The sequence below is a fragment of the Gymnoscopelus braueri genome, assembly GCF_963280865.1.
Source record: "Gymnoscopelus braueri genome assembly, chromosome: 4".
NCBI lineage: Eukaryota > Metazoa > Chordata > Actinopteri > Myctophiformes > Myctophidae > Gymnoscopelus > Gymnoscopelus braueri.
The window spans coordinates 56,969,931-56,988,886 of NC_137605.1; the positions used below are offsets into that span (position 1 = coordinate 56,969,931).

An 18,956-nucleotide genomic window follows, 5' to 3' on the forward strand; every position below is an offset into this window, starting at 1 on the left:
AGATATTTTTTTGTTTTTGTCACATTCCTAAGCCAATAATTTGATTATAATAAATGTGTCCCCATTGATTCCGGTAGGAGACACAAATGCATTTGTGTCTCCTACCGGAATCAATGGGGCTAAATTTATTATAATCAAATAATAAAGGAAGGAATGCGACAAAAACAAATAAATATCCATGAATTCAAGGCTCCATGGGGTGAGTAATCAATAGAAAAAAAGTTATTTGGGGGGTGAACTACCCCTTTAATGCTTCATTTGTGCTTTATTCGCATGACGCGTTTCGCCGTGTTGGCCTCATCAGGTGCTATACACAGGCGTGACTGATCACTCTGATTTATAGTGACATCCTCCGTGACAACATATACTCTGCCCACCTGTGTGGCTACTCAGTCAATTGTTTATACAATGTATCAAAAGTGGGCAGGTAAAAAAGCAGAAAAAAGTGACAGACAATAATAAAATGCAATACAGAGAGAGAATCCATTCCTATGTGTGTATACACACACACACACACACACACACACACACACACACACACACACACACACACACACACACACACTTGCTTGCTTGCTTATGGTTGTCCATCGAATCCGATGATGACGTCCACTTCTATCGGTGAGTTCTTTGGTGGCTGAATAGCCCTATCCTGGACCCACAAATCCCCCAAAAAGTTATATTTTTATTTAATTCAAAGGCATTTAGTTAACGTTATGAGCTTAAATACAAATACATTGGACATAAAAAAGACAATAGAATTTTAATTCTAGTCATTAAGCTACTAATAAAGACTTAAGTAATTAAAGCGGGTCATGTTTGCATGGTTGGAATTGTAACAGCTGAAATCAATAATATATCAGTATTCCGATATTAACCTGCGGGCCACATTAAGTGAAGGTGGGGGCCGCATGTGGCCCCCGGGACGCCAGTTGCCCATGTATGGCATAGACAATCTACAAGCTCACAATGGGACGGGTTGTCATCTATTTTTTTCCCCGTTTGGAGCCTATTTGACACTCATTCTATCGACCTCCCTACTTTGGTGACGACAAAAATAATCGCGGCTTGCTCCTGTGAAAACAACCAATGATTCTCAAAGTTGCACCTTTATGAACACAATAATGCAGGCATATTATTCCATATCTCTTCAAATATATCACTGCAGGCATATTATATTTCAATATGCAAAATATATCAGTTGCAGAATCTTATGATAGTTCTTTATTTGTATGTAAGAAAAACATTTTCAGGTGCAAACTGGAAATAAACTGACCTGCTCATGTGACTTTTCACACTATTAGTCAAACATGACATTGATAGATTTTAATCAAGACTGTGTGTGTGTGTGTATGTGTGTGTGTGTGTGTGTGTGTGTGTGTGTGCGTGTGCGTGTGCGCGCGTGCGGCTTGTGTGCATCTGTATTTACTTATTCATTCATTCATCAACTTAGTTATTGATTTCCTTTAACACGTAAAACCTACTGACCTACTGGGTCCCCAGGGATCTATACTTGCTCCTTTGTTCCCTGTACACCACATATATTTAGCTGATCTACAAGCAACAAACACTTAGTATAAGACACACACAGTATGACTGAAACATGCCATCATTTCTTTCTCACTTAGTCGCTCATGTCAGCTGGTACAGTACATATTTACATGTCGAGAGAGAGAGAGAGAGAGAGAGAGAGAGAGAGAGAGAGAGAGAGGAGAGAGAGAGAGAGAGAGAGAGAGAGAGAGAGAGAGAGAGAGAGAGAGAGAGAGAGAGAGAAGAGAGAGAGAGAGAGAGAGAGATGAGAGAGAGAGAGAGAGAGAGAGAGAGAGAGAATGAGAGAGAGAGAGAGAGAGAGAGAGAGAGAGAGCACTCTGAACAGAGTACAAGGATGTTCGATTGTGTTTATGGACGAATATATCTCATGTGTCAATAGCAAAGGTTGCTTTGCAGTGTCTAAGAAAATGATTTGTTTTTCTTCAAAAATCCACTTGCCCGATCAGGCAACCAGAAAGCAAGCTCCACTTGCCAGAATATAAAATTATATTATTATCTTTTTACTGGTACTCTTGACAATCGGACAATCATTAATGTCAACCCCTGGAGAGAGGTACGGCCCCTTCCCACCGATTACTGCTCCAGTGGCTGACCGTGAAACAGACTGCCCCAACCGCCCAAAAAATAATGAACTAGTTCATTACAACATTATTCAAAGTCTTTTTTTTTTTAAAACATTTTTAAAACCATTACTTTTATACATGTATCATGTGTTTAGACTTTCTTAACAGGGACTTTGAAAATATGCACGTGTGACCAGGTAATATGAGGAAAAGCCATTGTGACATGCCTGCTCTTTGTCAAACTTGGTGAAATAGTTCCAGTATAGCTTCATTGGGTAACACCTGAGCGAGCCGTAGACAGCAGCTAATGGTGGGCTCATAAAGACAACATGTGCCTCGTCAGACCTCATGTCTGTCTGACGTCCTGGGCGGGAGAAGAGTGACGCTTTTGGAGTTTTGACAAGGACTTTCTTCCTCACACAACCCAACTCTATAAGTGCCTGTAGAAGTTCAGATATGGCCATTGGCTGCAGGACATCCTTATAGTGTTCCACCAGTGCCTGTCGTGTGAGTCCAGGCCGGGACATGATGTGGAACAGAACGGCCTCCAGCATGCCTTTACACGCCGGCCCGTTCAGACCGCCGTCCACCAAACGCCACGGTCGACTGATGAAACTCACATCATCTCCATCATCGTTATCAGCTGGTGATGTTGCGGGTGGTGCTGATGGTGAACCTGCATTAGTAGTCTCTTTGGTCCGAATCCTTCCACCCCCCTGCTCCCATGTGACATAGTTTTCCCAGATGTCCTTCTTCCCTGTTTCTCTCACATTCTCTGTCCCCTCTACTGGCTCCATCTCTGTTGATGCAATGTTCGATGCAATGTCTGTGCTTTTCTTGCCCTCTCCCTGTCTCTCTTGTTCCTCTGACTCTTCTATGCTGTTTTTCTCCCCGTCAGTCTCCCCTCCTGAGAATCCACCTCCCCCCTCTCTTCTCTCGGTATCCACAGCCACTCTTTTCCCTGGTGGCTGCTGTTGCCTGTCACAGCCTTCTCTGCATCTCTTGCGGGTCAAGAAGTTGTGCTGGCTTCTCCAGAAGGGATGTTTTCCTTCCTGGGTTGTGTGGAACTGGGGCCTGGACCCGGATTTTGAGGTCAGAATCCATGGGCCGGCATGGCGCATAAGCACCCAACGTGGCCCAAAACCGCCAACTTGCAACACATGACCCTGTTCCTGCAGCTCCTGCACATACTGCTCTAGGTTCCTGGTGCTACCAGATTGTGTTTCTGTCAGGTGTTTGAGTGCCTGGTACAAGTCCTGTTCACTCAAGCCGTTCTCACCCGCCCCATCTAAGCTCCTCTGTATCTCAGCACAGGCTTGCACGTCCTGAGCGGTGTAGCCGTATTGCTGAATCAAACGCACATCACACTCCACAGTGGATGGATAATCCAGAGAGGGTAGGGGTTGAAAAGAATGAGTGAGTATGGAAGACAGCTGAGATGGACCACATTTGAAGAAGTCCAAAGGGGATGAGAGCTCCAGGTTAAATATCTGGTGAGCAGGAGTGTTGCGCATCTGCACACTTATTAAACAGGACTCCACTACAATGCTGTCATTGACACTTAGGTTATGTAATTGAGCTATGCCTGGACTGCAGTATCCTCGCATCATCAGGTACTTTGTGTGTGATGCCTGATGACTCTTCAGATGCAACCTTTTCCACACCTCACACTCATCAGCTTCATTGTTGTTATCTTCATCATCTTCCTCCAGTGTTGCCATACTCTTGGCAACTTCATTGTCCACCAAGTTACTGTCCACCATTACCACCTGCTTGGGTATAGACACGTGCACAGACACTAATCCTAGAGTCATTAGGCTGAGGAATGCTGCACAAGCTCCGCCTGGGGATTCTAGAGAGAACTGAACCATGCTAGAAAAGTCCTGGGGTTCCTCTGAAGCTTGGGCTGCAGGGCTTGACGATGGTACCAATTGAGTCTGCTCCTCCAGGTAAGTAGGGTCCCCCACATGGTCCTCAGTGGATGAGTTAACTGTCAATGGTCTGATGTTTGTCTCCTTGTCACACTTGTTTTCTTTCTCCCTGCAACTCTTCCCACCCTTCTTTTCTTTCTCTTCCGGACTTACTTCCCCCAACTCCTTTCCTCTGCCCCCTAACCCATCTCTCCATTCTGTTTCATTGTAGAATGCAATGAAAGGCATGTCATCTACTGACCCAATGTCATTCACTGTCCTTATGAACTTGAAGGCATCTGTGCACAATGTGGCAGGGAAACGCCACAGAAAAGACCTGAAGTATATCTGAGACATCTGGTAGGACATGGGCAGGATGGGCAGGGTTCGGTTCTTCTTGGGCCCACACTTGTCACTGACACGACGGCGGCTGACCACACCTGTCTTCTTGCACTGGATGAATACTTGATGCAACGCTTCCTGACTATATTTACTATTGATGTTGAAGGTCTGGAAGGACCTGGTTAGCTTCATCTGAGAGTTAGACAACAGAGTGCTCTGCATCAAGTTATTTAACACGATGGCGTGAATGTCGTCTGTACAACTGAGTGAGTCTTCCAAGAATATTCCTTTACCCTCATCTATGGTGTAAACCTTAAACCGTGAGAAAAGCTCTTCCTTGGTATTGGGGACAGCCATGTTGTTGCAGGAGCTCATGTCAGAGCTGAACTTCTGCCTTAGGAGCCTGATGAACTCGGAGAATGCTGCAGCGCAGTCCTTGGGGTCATCTGGGTTAGTGGGTTTCTTTTCCTCCAGAAGTTCCATCAGAAGCTTGTCCTGGTACGCCTCAGCTAAACACACCCGGTAGTTCAGCAGTGTCTGAGGATTCTTGAGGATGGTACACATGTGTCGCCCGATAACGACAGACGTTTTATCTTCAGATATCTCAAACTCTGTGTACAGCAAGGCCCTCACAACACAGGAGGGAACAAACTGCCTTGTCATCATGCTGTTGAGCAGATGTGAGGCCACACTACAGAGCATCATCAGTGAGTCTTCCTGTATGGACCATATGAAACGCTGTCTTGTCATTTTCTTCAAAGCCAGATGTTCTATTTCATCATGGGTGGGGCTACATATCTTTAGCTCTTTTGTTTTCTTGCATGGGGGTTGGACGACAACCTTCTTTGGTGTTTTCCTCTTCCGTTTCCTACCTCCAGCCACCTGCTGGTCCACGCTAGCAGGCTCCTCTGCTACCTCAACACTTTCCGGTGTGATCCAGTCCCAGTTGCGTTTAAGGTGTGCAAAGAAGCATGAATCCAACCCTCCAGCACCTCTACCGTCCCCTGGAATCGAACCGTCATCACACAGCTCATGGGAGCCTTTGAGCAAGTATGCCAATCTCTGGAAATTGTCGCGGTCATGTGTCAAAGGAAGTCCTACGATCCCTCTCTTAGTACGGTTCACTCCCAGATGTGTATTGAGGGAGACACACATAAGGTCAAACCAGTAGTTTTCCACATCTTTGACTGTGGTGAACATGTAGTGTCGCCTTTCAAATGGTTTGTCGGGTGGATCTTTGACCAGCCAGTAGTGAGGCTCAGAGCTGGTTGTGTCAACAATCGTGGAAGTTTTCTTCAAGTAAACAGATACCTTCTGTTTTTCCTGAAACATCTCCACTGGACCAAATTGGAGCAGACCCATATAGGCCAGTCTCTGCAAGTGCTCATGGAAAAAGAAGACATACTTCTGTTTGTAAAGAAGCTGCGATTTCAAAGTACCGGGTAAGAATCTGACAAGACAGTGTTGCTTCACAGGATCCTTCAGGTACGTTGCCAGCCCATCTACCATGTAGTTTATCTGTGTGACCTGTATAAAGATGGAGAGAGGCAAGCAGAGCAGCACATCTTCAATGAGGCCCCAGCCGCTGCCAAACTCCTTGTGTATGGGAACCGGAGGAATGAATCTCTTCCAAGAGATCTCATCCACATAAACTCTCAGATTTGGGGGAGCCGACATTCCATCTGGCTGAGCCGACGTTCCATCCGGCAGAGCCAACATCCCATCCAGGTGAGGAGACCCTGCATTCCACCGGTCCCCCGTATGGGAGGAGAGATCTTCAGAGGAGGTGGTTTGTCTGGGTGCATTTGGTGAATTATGTGCGTTGCCGAATTGGGGATTGTTGCCTGAGAATGACGGATTTGAGGGCTCAGGGTGTTCACATGATAATGTGTGTGTAGCACCAGCATTAGAGGCAGTTCTGTCCGTGGGAGACTGGCTGGATGGGTGTGTACCCCTGGTGCTCTGCTGGAGTGGGTGCCCATGCAAGAGGTACCAAAGGAAGGTATGGATTACACGCAGACGTTGCATCTTGGGTTGATATCCCCAAGCCCTGCCCATTCCTATGACTGTTGTGGGTTTGAAGTCAACAGGTGTGTCAGCATTCTCTTGAGCCTGCAGCAGATGTGCAATGGAGAAGGATCTGGAGGTCTGGAAACAAACAGCGCTCTTCACTATATCATCGTCAGGCTGAATGGAGGGGTGAACCACAAAATCAACCTTTTTGTTGATACCATCCCGTGTGACTGTGGTAGTGAATATCTTAACCAAGCCCTCTCTGGACAGACTATGTATTATACGTTGAATAGTCTTCTTACACACTTTTGTAGTCATGCCATGCGTCTTCTCTTCATCGTTGATCATTTTTTGAAGCATGCCAATTCCTTCTATGATCTTGAGGCTGTGGACAGACTCCACAATCATGTTCTTCCTCTTCAGGAGACGGTATGTCTCATGAGGCTGCGGTATCTTACTGGCCTGAGCCTTTTTGGATCGCCCAGCACACTGGACCTGTTTTGGAATCTCCTCGAATGTAATGCTGTCACTGCTTGCATGGCTGGCTACATTCAGAGATCCATTCTTTCCCAGGGAGACCTCTGGGCTCATGATGGATACCTCTTCTTTCTCCACTGTGGTTTTGTGTTTTCCTTTGGATTTTGACCTGAAAGGTGAGGATGGTGTATTCGGGATTTGAAGCTTGTTTTTTGGGATTGCAGATGAACAGAGCAACTTGTTTCGCTCCTTTGCAAACTGTTGCAAATGGTTACTCATGCTCTCGCACTTGTGGCTGATGTATTTGGTGACCCTCTGCTTGCCTTCATCTTCCATGAATGCCTTAATCATGCCAGACCTGTCCAGCATTCGGCATATCATACGAGTCTCCAGTTTGCCAATGTGCATCCTTGAGCCTATGGCCTTCAACGAAATACCTCTGGTACCAACAGAGAGCACAAGGTGATAGGCCTGCATGAGGACATCCCGCTCCATGATCCGCCCTTTGGAAGACAAACCCACTGCACTTGTCCCAGCCCCATCTTCATCATCATCATCATCATCTTCCGCAATCAGTTCCTTCCTAACAAATGGCTTTATCAGTTGAAAACAGCGCGTTGTTACTTTAGTCGCTCTTTTGGTGGCACAAGTGCCAGCGTTGGGTTCCGAGTCCTCCACGGGAGCATTGATTATCCTGACCAGCTTGGCAGATTGCATATACTGCTGCACCAACCTGAATGTCCTTTGTGTCACTTTAAGTTGTTCTCTGAGAGAGACTACAGTGGCAAACTGACCAGGTGTCTCCGCTAGAATGTTGGACATGGACTCCATCAAAATGTCATATTTGGTCCTCCTGTTTACATGGAAGCGGTTGAGCAGCAACAGTATGGAGTATTGCTGCTGTCCATTGTGCATTCGAATCACATACGTTTGCATGCTGATGAGGCCATTCTTGACAAGAGACTTCCGTAAGTAATACAACTTTTTGGCATCAAACCTGAGAGAGATTTCCAGGTCCCTTTGTACCTCCCCTTGCCAACGAGCTCGCCCTACGCGTTCCAGTATACAGTAGGTGTGGTCAGCGAGGTTCAGGTCAGGGTCGCCCTCAGGACCGATCAATGCACGGAATCTGACTTCCTGCGATGCCACAACAACAAGCCTCCGGCCAAACCTTTTGAAAGCCTCTTCTAAGCGGAGCAATGCAGTGCTGACGTTGGAGCGGACAATATTGGTGACATCTTTCCTCTCTTTATACAATGCACAGGAGCCCTGTACGCCATTCTTGTCTTCCACTATGACATGGGTCGGGTAGATCTCTGTCCTTTGTTGTTGGTTAACAAGCGCCTCCCTTGTCTCAATCCCTGTTTCTGGGTCAATGTCTGCAAACCTGTCAGAGAGTAGAACGTCATCCCTCTCCTTTGGAAGTTCATAAAAGCTCAAGTCACAATTGCAGATCAACGCCTTCCAAATGAATTCCTTGGTGTGCAGGTCTAGTTTGAGAGGAAACTCTGGCTTTCTACCCTCCAGACGTATCCACAGAGAGGGAATGGTGATTCCATCCAGACCGTCCAATGCTACCTCATTCTCCACTATGCTCAGTGCATCCATAGCATTGTATTGGCTCGGACGTCGAGTAAGTAGGTCAGATTTAGCTTATTGTAGACATCAGCTGAGCGACCAGCTAATGGTGTTAGATAGATAGTCTTGTCTAGAATCTATAGGATAGAAACGCATTGTATGTGCACTAACGGATTTCAAAACAAAAGAAAAATCAACATGGTAAGAACCTACTTCGCAAAAGTTGTTACATCATGTCATATAAATTCTTAGAAAGATGAAGACGTTACTTCGACCTTCCCCATTCCTTTTATACGATTTGCCGTGATGTAGACGTGATGTTGCTGTGATGTAGATGTGATGTTGCTGTGATATAGATATATCCATATTTGGGCACAGCAGTGGAGGACGTCCATACTTGGAAAGTGCATGGAAGGACTAGGGGGAATGATGTCACTATGATGTCAGACATGCCCAAATATGGATGTCCATGATGTCAGACTGGCCTTCAAGTAGCCTCTTTGGTCTGCAATATAGGGTAAATATGAATAATATTAATATTAAATAATAATACATCACACTTATATAGTGCTTTTCATAGTACCCAAAAATAAACAACTTTATAAAAAAAAGGCTAAACATTGAGCAAGGACAAAAACATAAGCTAAGACTAAAAGGCAGAAAGGGAGATTTGATTTGAGTTAGGCGGGGAAAGTGAGTCTGAAAAGGTGTGTTTTGAGGGAGGCTTTGAACAAGGCAAGGGTGGGGTCGGCTTTGATGTGAGGTGGGAGTGGGTTCCAAAGGGAGGGGGCTGCAACTCAAAAAGCCCTGTCACCCCAGGTGTGTTTGTTATTTTTTTGTGGTATTTCCAGGAGATTGGCATCCCCAGACCTGAGGGAGCGGGAGGGAGCGTGGCGTTGGAGGAGGTCAAGTATTATCATTAACATTAATATTAATATGAATGAGAATACAATATATATGGGCATATACTGATGACAACAGGGATCTCCATATATGCATAAAATGGACAAGGACAGACAGATATCGCCATAATGGGCATAAAGGAGACACAGTCAGACAGACAGATAGTGGTCTGTATGTGTCTGTGTCATAGAGTTAAAAATAATAGAGAGGGCACCGGAAATCCTCTCCCATCCACTTGCATTGAGTTGCTCACCCAGCGCATGAGGCAAAATCACCCCTTCTTCCGGGTTGTGAAATGTAATGGGTGAGGCCTATTTGGGGCTTCTGTGATGCGGTTTGCGTCATATTGGTGACGCGTTTTGTGTCACCTCTGTGCGCTGCCCCGTGCGCAAGCTTGTGAGTCGAGCCCATTGGTCGAAACCGTTTTCGCTCGAATGACCAGCATGTCCAATGCGCTTCAATGCAACCACTGGGTTCTGGGGGCTTGGTCTGTGTCCCTTTTATGCCCATATATGGAGATCTCTGTATCTGTCTGTCTTGGTCCCTTTTATGCTCATATATGGAGATCCCTGACGTCATCAGTATATGCTCCTATATGGGCATTCCCATATATGGGCGTATCGGTCGGCAATGGCTGTTCCGGACAACCGCCTATCCGACCGACTTCAAACCGACTGTGCCTGGTGTCGGCCAGGCACAGTCGGTTTGAAGTCGGTCGGATGGTTTACTGGAACGATGAAAGTTGGAAATGCATGCCCCACCCGGTTATACAATACCCATTGTACCCATTTTCAGAGTACCCGTTGTACACAACTGCCAATGTCCCTTTTATGCCCATATATGGAGATTTCTGTATCTGTCTGTCTGTGTCCCTTTTTATGGAGTTCCGTGTCAGGCATGCCCAATTATGCAGTCCAGGCCCGTATCATATTAATCAGGGGATTCCATATATGGTGATTTATGTTTTGGAGATCCGCTGATCTGAACGACTGCGCATTACGGCCATAGTTATTATGAAACCTGGAGTGGTCACTGGAACTCCCCGCCCATAGAGTACAGAAGTCCTGACGTCACTCGTTCATCCCCTGGGTTGCGGAAGTCATTTCTCTATGGAGAATAACATTGGGTCATCTTAGAATCGTCTCATACTGTATAAGAATTGTGGTCCAACAATAAACAAACTGTCTCTGCGATATTGTCAGGGAGGTGGCTCTTTATTGTTTACGATAGTCAGTCATATTTGATACAGTCTGTTTCTGGCGAAGATTTTACAAATTCGGCGTAAGTAGCATTAGCGTTTTCTCACCGTCATGGGCACATTGGTCAGGTCGGCAGTTTTGGACAACTACAGATCCAATCCAATCTTTTTGCAAACAGTTAATAAAGTATTCAATCAATCAATGCACTACCACTTTGCAACTCTCACCAAAATGTAGGCCCAAATGAGCAGATATGTTCAGATGCTTCGAGCTGGTAGGAATTATGAAGCCATGCAGCTCAATTTCAATAAGTTGTACGAACAATACCAACATCTGTCCCACCACAAGCCACATGTAATTTTAACACCAGCTCATCCGTCCCCCCGTCCCCCCAAAGAAACTGGGTCCTGGTTGCTTGATGGGTTATGGATACCTGGGCATGATACTGTAAGTCTAAATATTGTTATTCACCTTTTTCTATTGCTTCTGTGCTCTGTGAGAGTGGAACCAACTGTAGTGATTATATTCACCATCATTAGATTTAAACAATCTGCTTTGTTTGTGCTATGATTTTGACATTTGTTTTGTAATACAATGAGTTAATCACCATTATACAGTCCCTTGATCATAGCAGAATCAATTGATAAAGATAATTGACAATATTTGGACATACAGTAAGTATACTTAATCATGAAGTATAGATCCCAATGCTCTACCAAAGTCAACATCACTTTAAAACCTAAGACCTAAATTCTCACATTATCTAAAGAGACATCTTTGTCTAGCTGAACTTCAACAGAAACTGATGGCTTATTTCTTCCCCGTATCAAGAAGACAATATCAACAAAGACAGATCAACTGTAGTTTTTATGTATTTATAATTATTTATTGTTGCCAAAATTGCAATAGAAATACAAATCTGATACAAAGTTCAAATTCACAGTGAGAAACTATTCCAGTCATGATTACGTACCATTTTCTCTACTCTACAGTCCAAAACAATCATTTAAACAATCATTTAAAGCAGTGGTCAACTGGTCTCACACTGCGAACAAAATGTAGCATTGACCACGAAGTCAGGAACCACAATACGAAGTCATACAAATTCAATAATGTGCTTTTAAGTTGTTCTGTTTGGGTCGGGACCCGAACTATTGAGAAACACTGGCAATTAGTGCCTTCATCATTACTGGAGCTATTTCAGTCCGGCAGTGAAAATACTACGGATTGTTCAAATTTTACACAATCAACTTCAAAGACTCTTAAGGCATTAGTTAAAACAAACACATACTTCATACCAGTAGTTTTCAACTGGTGTTCAGTGGTCCTCAAACATTCTAATGTCAAGGTTTGGTATGCATTAGGCCATGGATCACATAACCTCTGCATTAGGCCATGGATCACATAACCTCTGCATTAGGCCATGGATCCAAATGGACCCGGGTCCGTTTGTACACTCTCAGCAGAGCTACAGACCCGTAAAGATCCATTTCTATCAATCATTCAGCTGGGCTGGAACTCACTCAAGGACCCCTGGGGGTCCCCACTTTGAGAACCACTGTTCAAGATTATTAGGACTAATTAAGCTGGGACATCCGGTACAGTGAATGCATTTAAACCCTTAAACTTGAATTCATTTGTTGACCGGGGTCCCCCAGGGAGATGTACTTGACCTTCTAATTTCCCCAAAAGTTAGCCTATTATTACTTGCCCAGAAAAGACACGAAAGTTTATCCCCCAAACTACAGAAGCACTTCAAGGACTAAGACATTTCATTGTATACAGAGTCAAGTACAATTATATTTTGAACAATCTCAAGGCATCTGAATAAAACCATGTAATGGCAGGGTTCATTTCACATCAAACGTGATTGTTCTGTTCAATTCATTCACAAACACGTTGTAAAAACATATATTACTGAATTTTAGTACACACATTTCACCCTGTGAAAATGTGACATTTATTTTATGATCCGTTTTTCTAAAATCTTCCCGGAGAACAAAAATGGGTTCAACCAATCACAGCTACCCAACAAATTATTTTCATCTCCCAGCAGCAGGTGTCAGTAGTGTACCAGATGTCCTTTCTTTAGTCTGTTCTAGTTATGTCGGTGTACACATAAGGATACAAAGACCTTAACCACTCAGACCTTACATACAACTTCTCACCAGCAAATAGTGAAAATAACTTTTTCATTATTTTTTTAATGTATTGGAGACTCTTTGAAAACAAGCTCAAAATAGGGACGCATGTTGAAAAGTGGATAAGGAGTAGCACAACGTCACAACGTTATGTTAAACCATCCGCTTTCTTTTGTCCAAGAATTTGTCCAATTAAATAAAATAGAATAGATTTTATTGAACAGCAACAATTTCACCTCTGAATTGCATTTTTGTTCATGATGAGACTGCTGCCAAATGGCCTCAAATCCAGTAGAATGCATAAGTCTAAGGAACGCTTCCTGTAATCTATACTAGGACTATGCATACGTCTAAGGAATGCTTACTGTAAATCTAGACTAGGACTATGCATAAATCTTGAGGCAGTGTTTCTCTTCTCAAATGGTGCATCCCTAGGGGTATGCAGAGGTACTACAGGGTGCACGTGAGAGAGAATGGTGAAATGTATTTCTGTCATGTTTAATTATAAAACATCGACACACTTTGTGTGAATCTGCTCCCGTTATTCAATACAAAGCAATATTATTTGCTGTTAATGCCATTTTATTTTGAAAATATTTAGATCAAAACTGGACTTAATCTATCTGCTCACAAGATACTAATTGCAACTCTTTCACTCCATTTCTTATTTGTAATGTTATATTGTTTAAAATGTGGGTTATCATTCATTCATAGCATCATATGCTAGCTATACTTTTCTATTGCAGTTTTCTAAGCAAAATGTAGCAATAAAAGTCAAAGTAAAAGTTTGAGAACCACTGAAGGAATGAATGCTGTTCGTCTAGGGAAATGCATCAGTCTAATGGAATGCATAGAAGTTGTGCAGTCTCTACAAATCAACTTGTAAACTTTACAAAGACAGTTTGGGAAATATTGCATTAGGGTCCCCCACACGTATCAAAGAATAAACTTGCCAAATCTACAGGAATAATACAAAAGATCATACAAAGTAAGACAACAAATTATAAGGAGTGATTTCAATAAGTGAAAAATTAAGTAGTATTTCCCTTCAAAGCAAACTCTATACAAAGCATGAAGTAGAAACATAAAAAATTGAATCTATTCAAAAGAATGGGATGGTACTTGACAGCAGAACTGAAACGCACATTGCAGCGTATCCTGGCTGTTGAATACCGTGCCATTGTTTTGAATGGGACATTATGTACCAGGTCATGTGGTCCCAGTGCACTGTCCAACCTGGACACACCTGTAGATTGAAAACACAATCACAATAGACAAAATCAGCATGAGTATATTTCACATCAATGTGTCGTGTCACATCGCGACACGTCGTGAGTTTGTAGATAGGCCATTTTTTGAAAATATATTTTTATAAACGTTAAAATAGGGCGTGATTGATTCAATTCAATAAGTGATTCAATTCAGGAAGAAAAAAAAAGTATCACGACAATGATATCTAGTCTGATAAGTTATCGATATAACACCGATATTTGTCCCAGCCAGAGTCTGGCTCTGCTCCAGGTTTCTAACCATTAAAGGACAGTTTTGTCCTCGTCACCGTCCCCAAGTGCTCATGGGGTAACGTCGGGTCTCTGTAGAGTATATGTAAAGTGTCTTGAGACAACTTGGCACTATATACAGTACATACAACTGGTGAAATGGACATTTACATATATCAAGTAAGTGCTTTAAGAACTACAGCATACCATAGTCTGGATAACATTGGTCAAAAGTTCTCATATTTCTGGTTATGTAGTGTAAGATACTGGTCATCAGTGTCAATTCATTCTAAGATTCTATTTTATTACTTGGCATAATAGTGATAGGATATTTCTTTTCCCAGAGCTAACTTGGAGGATGGGCCCCACTTTACCCCTGTGCTGGGGAACAAACCAGGCTCTACCTCAGTGTGTTGACTAAACTACTTTTATATACAGTGAAATGACCCTCTAATACTACGGACTCCATTTCCCACAGTCAACTGTGTGACAGTAATAGTGTTACAGCTGGGAAGTGAGTTATCAATGTGATAGCCCGATTTTCATTTGTTGCTCTATGACATCAATGTGCAATAATGCACCCGATAATATTGCAACCGCACATTTTAAAGCTTTCGTGTGCTTTTTCTTTCACTATTAATTGCGTATGTGATTCAAACATCATAGAAAGTGTGTCGATATGTGGAGATTATGCAGTTGAACAGATGATGATCATAAGCCTTTGTTTGCTACAGGGATGATTTTGTCTTCATTTATCCAAAACCCTGTGCAAACTATTCAATTGAAACCTGCAATCGGAAACCAAGTCCTCCCTGTTAAGACTCTACATGAGTGACTCCTGGACCCCCAGTTTGACATGCATTACCTCACGGACCCCCATTTGGTATGATTTTTGTTTTATCTCCGGGAACCCCAATCTACTCTGTAAAATCCTTAGTGTTATCTTAACTCTGAGAGTGGTTCCATTTGTACACTCAGAGTTACAGACCCGTAAGGATCCATTTGGCTCCTAACTATCAATCATTTAGCTGGGGACCCCCTGGAACCCCCTCAAGGACCCCTGGGGTCCTTGAGGGGGGGTCCTCGGATTCCTAGTGTGCAGTTAGGTGCATGCAGCAGGTCAGGGGTCCAGGTGGGATCTTCTAACAGGAGCTGGTTCTGAAGGTTGGTGGATCTCCTAACAGGAGCTGGTCTGCAGGTTGCTCTCAGTGAGGATGGAGGTGATGGCTGAGGCGTCGTACAGGTCATCATCCTCGTCCTCTGAGCTCAGCGCTGATGAGTCCAGGGCGGCGCGTCTCATCGTCTGCACCTTCCTCCTGGAATACACAAGAGCGCCAAAATGATTCGTCTCGGCCAGAGGCGTCATAATTAGTTTAGTTTGATATCATAATTTCATTTAACTTGGTATAATAATCGTTTGGTATTCATTTGGGGGAACAAATGAATACCAAAACAAAGCAGCGGCAACCACTTTCTAAAATTCTGCAATTGGTCAGTTGGGAATTAAAACCAGGCTCTATTGTGTAACACAGTGGTGTAAAGTAACTAAGTGCATTTACTTGAGTACTGTACTTAAGTAAAATGTTTAGGTATTTGTACTTTACTTGAGTATTTACAATTTCCAATACTTCTACTCCAATACATCTCGGATCCAAATATTGTACTTTTACTCCACTAAATTTATTTGAAAACTTTAGTTACTAGTTTCTTGTTAATTTGGATTATTATTACAAAACATACATTAACCACTTCAGCCCTGTACATTTCGGCTATTTGAAAATAGCCTATCTACAAGCTCATCGCGACGCATTGTGAGCTTGTAGATCTGCTAATTTCTAAATATTTGTATATTTCTACATTGCTGTATTGATACTTTTACTTAAGTAAAACTCTTTCCACCACTAGTGGAGAAAGCCTCCGTGTGGAAAGCCTGGTGACGCCAGGGTTGAGATGTCTTTACTTGAGCTCGTTCTCAAGCGCCGCGACTCTGGTCTGCAGGGCCTCCTTCTGCTCCACCTGCTCCTCCATCTCCCTCTGAGACTTCCTCCTCAGTCCGTCCATCCTCTCCACCTCAGACTCCCCCTCATCCACCTGCCTCTTCAACGCCTTCACCCGCAGAGACAGCTGCCACACACACACACACACACACACACACACACACACACACACACACACACACACACACACACACACACACACACACACACACACACACACACACACACACACACACACACACACACACACACACACACACACACACACGTTGTGAAAATGTTGTGAGGTGCTGTGAGCTTGTAGATCTGCAAATTTCACAAGGTTTGCCTATTTCTTACGTCATATTTGACAATTTGGTATTATAAAGGTCTTAAAAGTCAATTCTAAAGTAATCTCTCAAGAACAGATTCTGCTCTGCGCTTGAATCTGTCGGGGAGGTTCGTCATATCGCCTACGCACTGGCCTACAAGAGGGCGTGCCTTCAGATCAGGAAGCAGACCGCGCTTTACCCAATCAAATGTAGTGGGCGGGATTTACGTGTCTACCGATCCTTCCCCACTAGAAACAAACCGAAACTCATTTAAAGTTAAAAAAATGAAAAAAAAAATGATTGTTTACGTCACGTGGCGCTCGGGGCTTAACAATGGCGATAAAAACGGACGTCTTAGACGTCATGTGGCACTGAATGAGTTAACAATAGCGTCCTCGGAGCAGACAAAACCACGGAAAGATATTCACATTTTAACTTGCTCTTTCATCATAGAAACAAGTGGGCTTATAACCAAAACTATCCATGTTCTCTGGGAGAAGTGGTGTTAGTGTTCCGTGTAGAAATATTGTTAGTGGGAATGAAAACATTGTCACACCACCGGAAGTGAAAGGCTGAAGGCAGACCAAAACCCCGGTTTCCTTGCGTACGTGTGCTACGTCGACTTCCTCCCAGAGCCAAGTGAGGGCGCTGTTTTTCCTTTTCATTTGGCGATGGGTTCCCAGATTGATTCTAAAGTGACAATTGTCACTTTAGAAATGTGCAGACACCCTGTATATACTTATACTCTATGTTGGTTTGTTTACTGTTGAGTGAGAAAACAATGTTGCACATTATGCTAATAATCTGGAGACCCCCCCAACATAATTTGGGAACCACAGGTATAGATACGGACCTGGTCTCTCTGTTCAGTGTGTTGTTGACGTTCTTCGTCCAGAGCCATGTTGACGTCCTTTAACTTCCTCTCCAAACGCCGCTGGGAGGCCAACACCGAGTTCTTCTCTCTGGTTCACACACACACACACAAAAGTAAAGCTATGAGGGGTCTGCATGCGCACATTTCTGTCAGGGATGGAGAAAGGGTCCATTTGTTTTTTTTTACTATCAATCATTGAGGACCCCTGGAACCCCCTCAAGGACCCCATGTTGAGAAACAGTATTGAGTGGGATAGTACTGTGAGGTGCACCTCTCCTCTAGGGGGCAGTAAGTATAGTGTGGTGTAACATCTACCTCTCCTCTAGGGGGCAGTAAGTATAGTGTGGTGTAACATCTACCTCTCCTCTGTGCTCAGGCGTTCCAGTAGCTCTTGGTTCTTGTTCTCCAGCTGGGTGACTCCTACCGAGGGCCGAGACTGACCCTCCATGTCGGCTAGACGCACCCTCAACTCCTTCAACTGCACACACAATTTTATATATATATATATATATATATATATATATATATATATATATATATATATATATATATATATATATATATATATATATATATATATATATATATATATATATATATATATATATATATATGAGTGAGAGTGAGAAAGAGAGAGCGAGAGAGAGAGAGAGAGAGAGAGGACCCCCGCAAAAACATTATTAACCACGTTAATAACAACAGTTCTGCATGTGGCCCCATGCGGTCTGTGTGTCGTTTTTCCTACAGTTGCCAGGTTTAGCGAGAGAAACAAGCAACCAGTTTTATGAAAACAAGCCCAAAAGAAGCGAGCCCTTCGCCCCGTGGGGCACTCCAGAGGAATTTCTAGTAAAATACATGTGGGGACACCACGCCACAGGGCTTAATACAGAAACCATGTCACACATTCTGAATGGCTGCTATGCCTATAAAGGGCTTTACATAGCACGCCACAAGTTGATCTCATAACAAAGGACATATCCAAACATTTTACACCGTCAGTGAGAATGTACAAACATTCCTGTGTCAAACCTTCCATGTTTCAACTGTGTACTGTAATAATCCTGAAATCTTTGCACATCTCTCTGCTAATACACCAGATCAGGGGTGGGCAACTTTGATGATGGAAAGGGCTACTATATTTCCACACTCACTCCAGGGGGTCATATTGCATATTGTTGCTGTCAGGCAGAAATCTCTTATCTCCATATTTTAACTCTTTTCGTAAATTAATGCCGTACTTCGTCATTCTAGTATGTCACACAAAAGTAGCAAAAATAGCTTATCTACAAGTTTGTAAATCTGCTATTTTTGCTATTTTGGAATTGAAATCCCAAATATTTTTTGGGTATTTTGGAATTGGAATCCTGAAAAGTAGTTCAAATGCATTTAAATTAATGCTTAAATTAACTTTATGAACTTAAATACAAATACATTGGACAAAAAGTCATTAAACTAATAATATAGACTGAAGTAATTAAAGCGGGTCATGATTGCATGTTTGGAATTGGAACAGCTGAAATCAATAATATATCAGTAATCAGAGATTAACCTGCGGGCCGCATTAAGTTAAGGTGAGGGCCGCATGTGGCCCCCAGGCC

The 18,956-nt window shown here is 43.3% G+C and overlaps 2 protein-coding genes across 4 annotated transcripts in view; both read right to left on the reverse strand.

The window, feature by feature from the left end:
* Window positions 1–2,275: 2,275 nt before the first annotated feature.
* Window positions 2,276–8,464, reverse strand: LOC308083687 (general transcription factor 3C polypeptide 1-like; the record flags this gene model as incomplete). Its single annotated transcript, XM_080426001.1, has 1 exon — window positions 2,276–8,464. The coding sequence occupies one exon, from the start codon at window positions 8,462–8,464 to the stop codon at window positions 2,276–2,278; it is 6,189 nt and encodes a 2,062-aa protein (XP_080282127.1).
* Window positions 8,465–11,432: 2,968 nt separating this feature from the next.
* LOC308084603 (cingulin-like) overlaps window positions 11,433–18,956 on the reverse strand; it is a 62,875-nt gene continuing 55,351 nt past the window's right edge. For all 3 annotated transcript variants that reach the window (XM_080427338.1, XM_080427337.1, XM_080427336.1), the window contains 4 exons: window positions 17,718–17,836; window positions 17,338–17,446; window positions 16,137–16,300; window positions 11,433–15,492 (listed from right to left, as the gene is read on the reverse strand). In XM_080427338.1, the coding sequence (XP_080283464.1) occupies window positions 15,354–15,492; window positions 16,137–16,300; window positions 17,338–17,446; window positions 17,718–17,836 (531 nt within the window). In that variant the 3' untranslated portion in view covers window positions 11,433–15,353. The remainder of the gene's footprint in view (window positions 15,493–16,136; window positions 16,301–17,337; window positions 17,447–17,717; window positions 17,837–18,956) is intronic.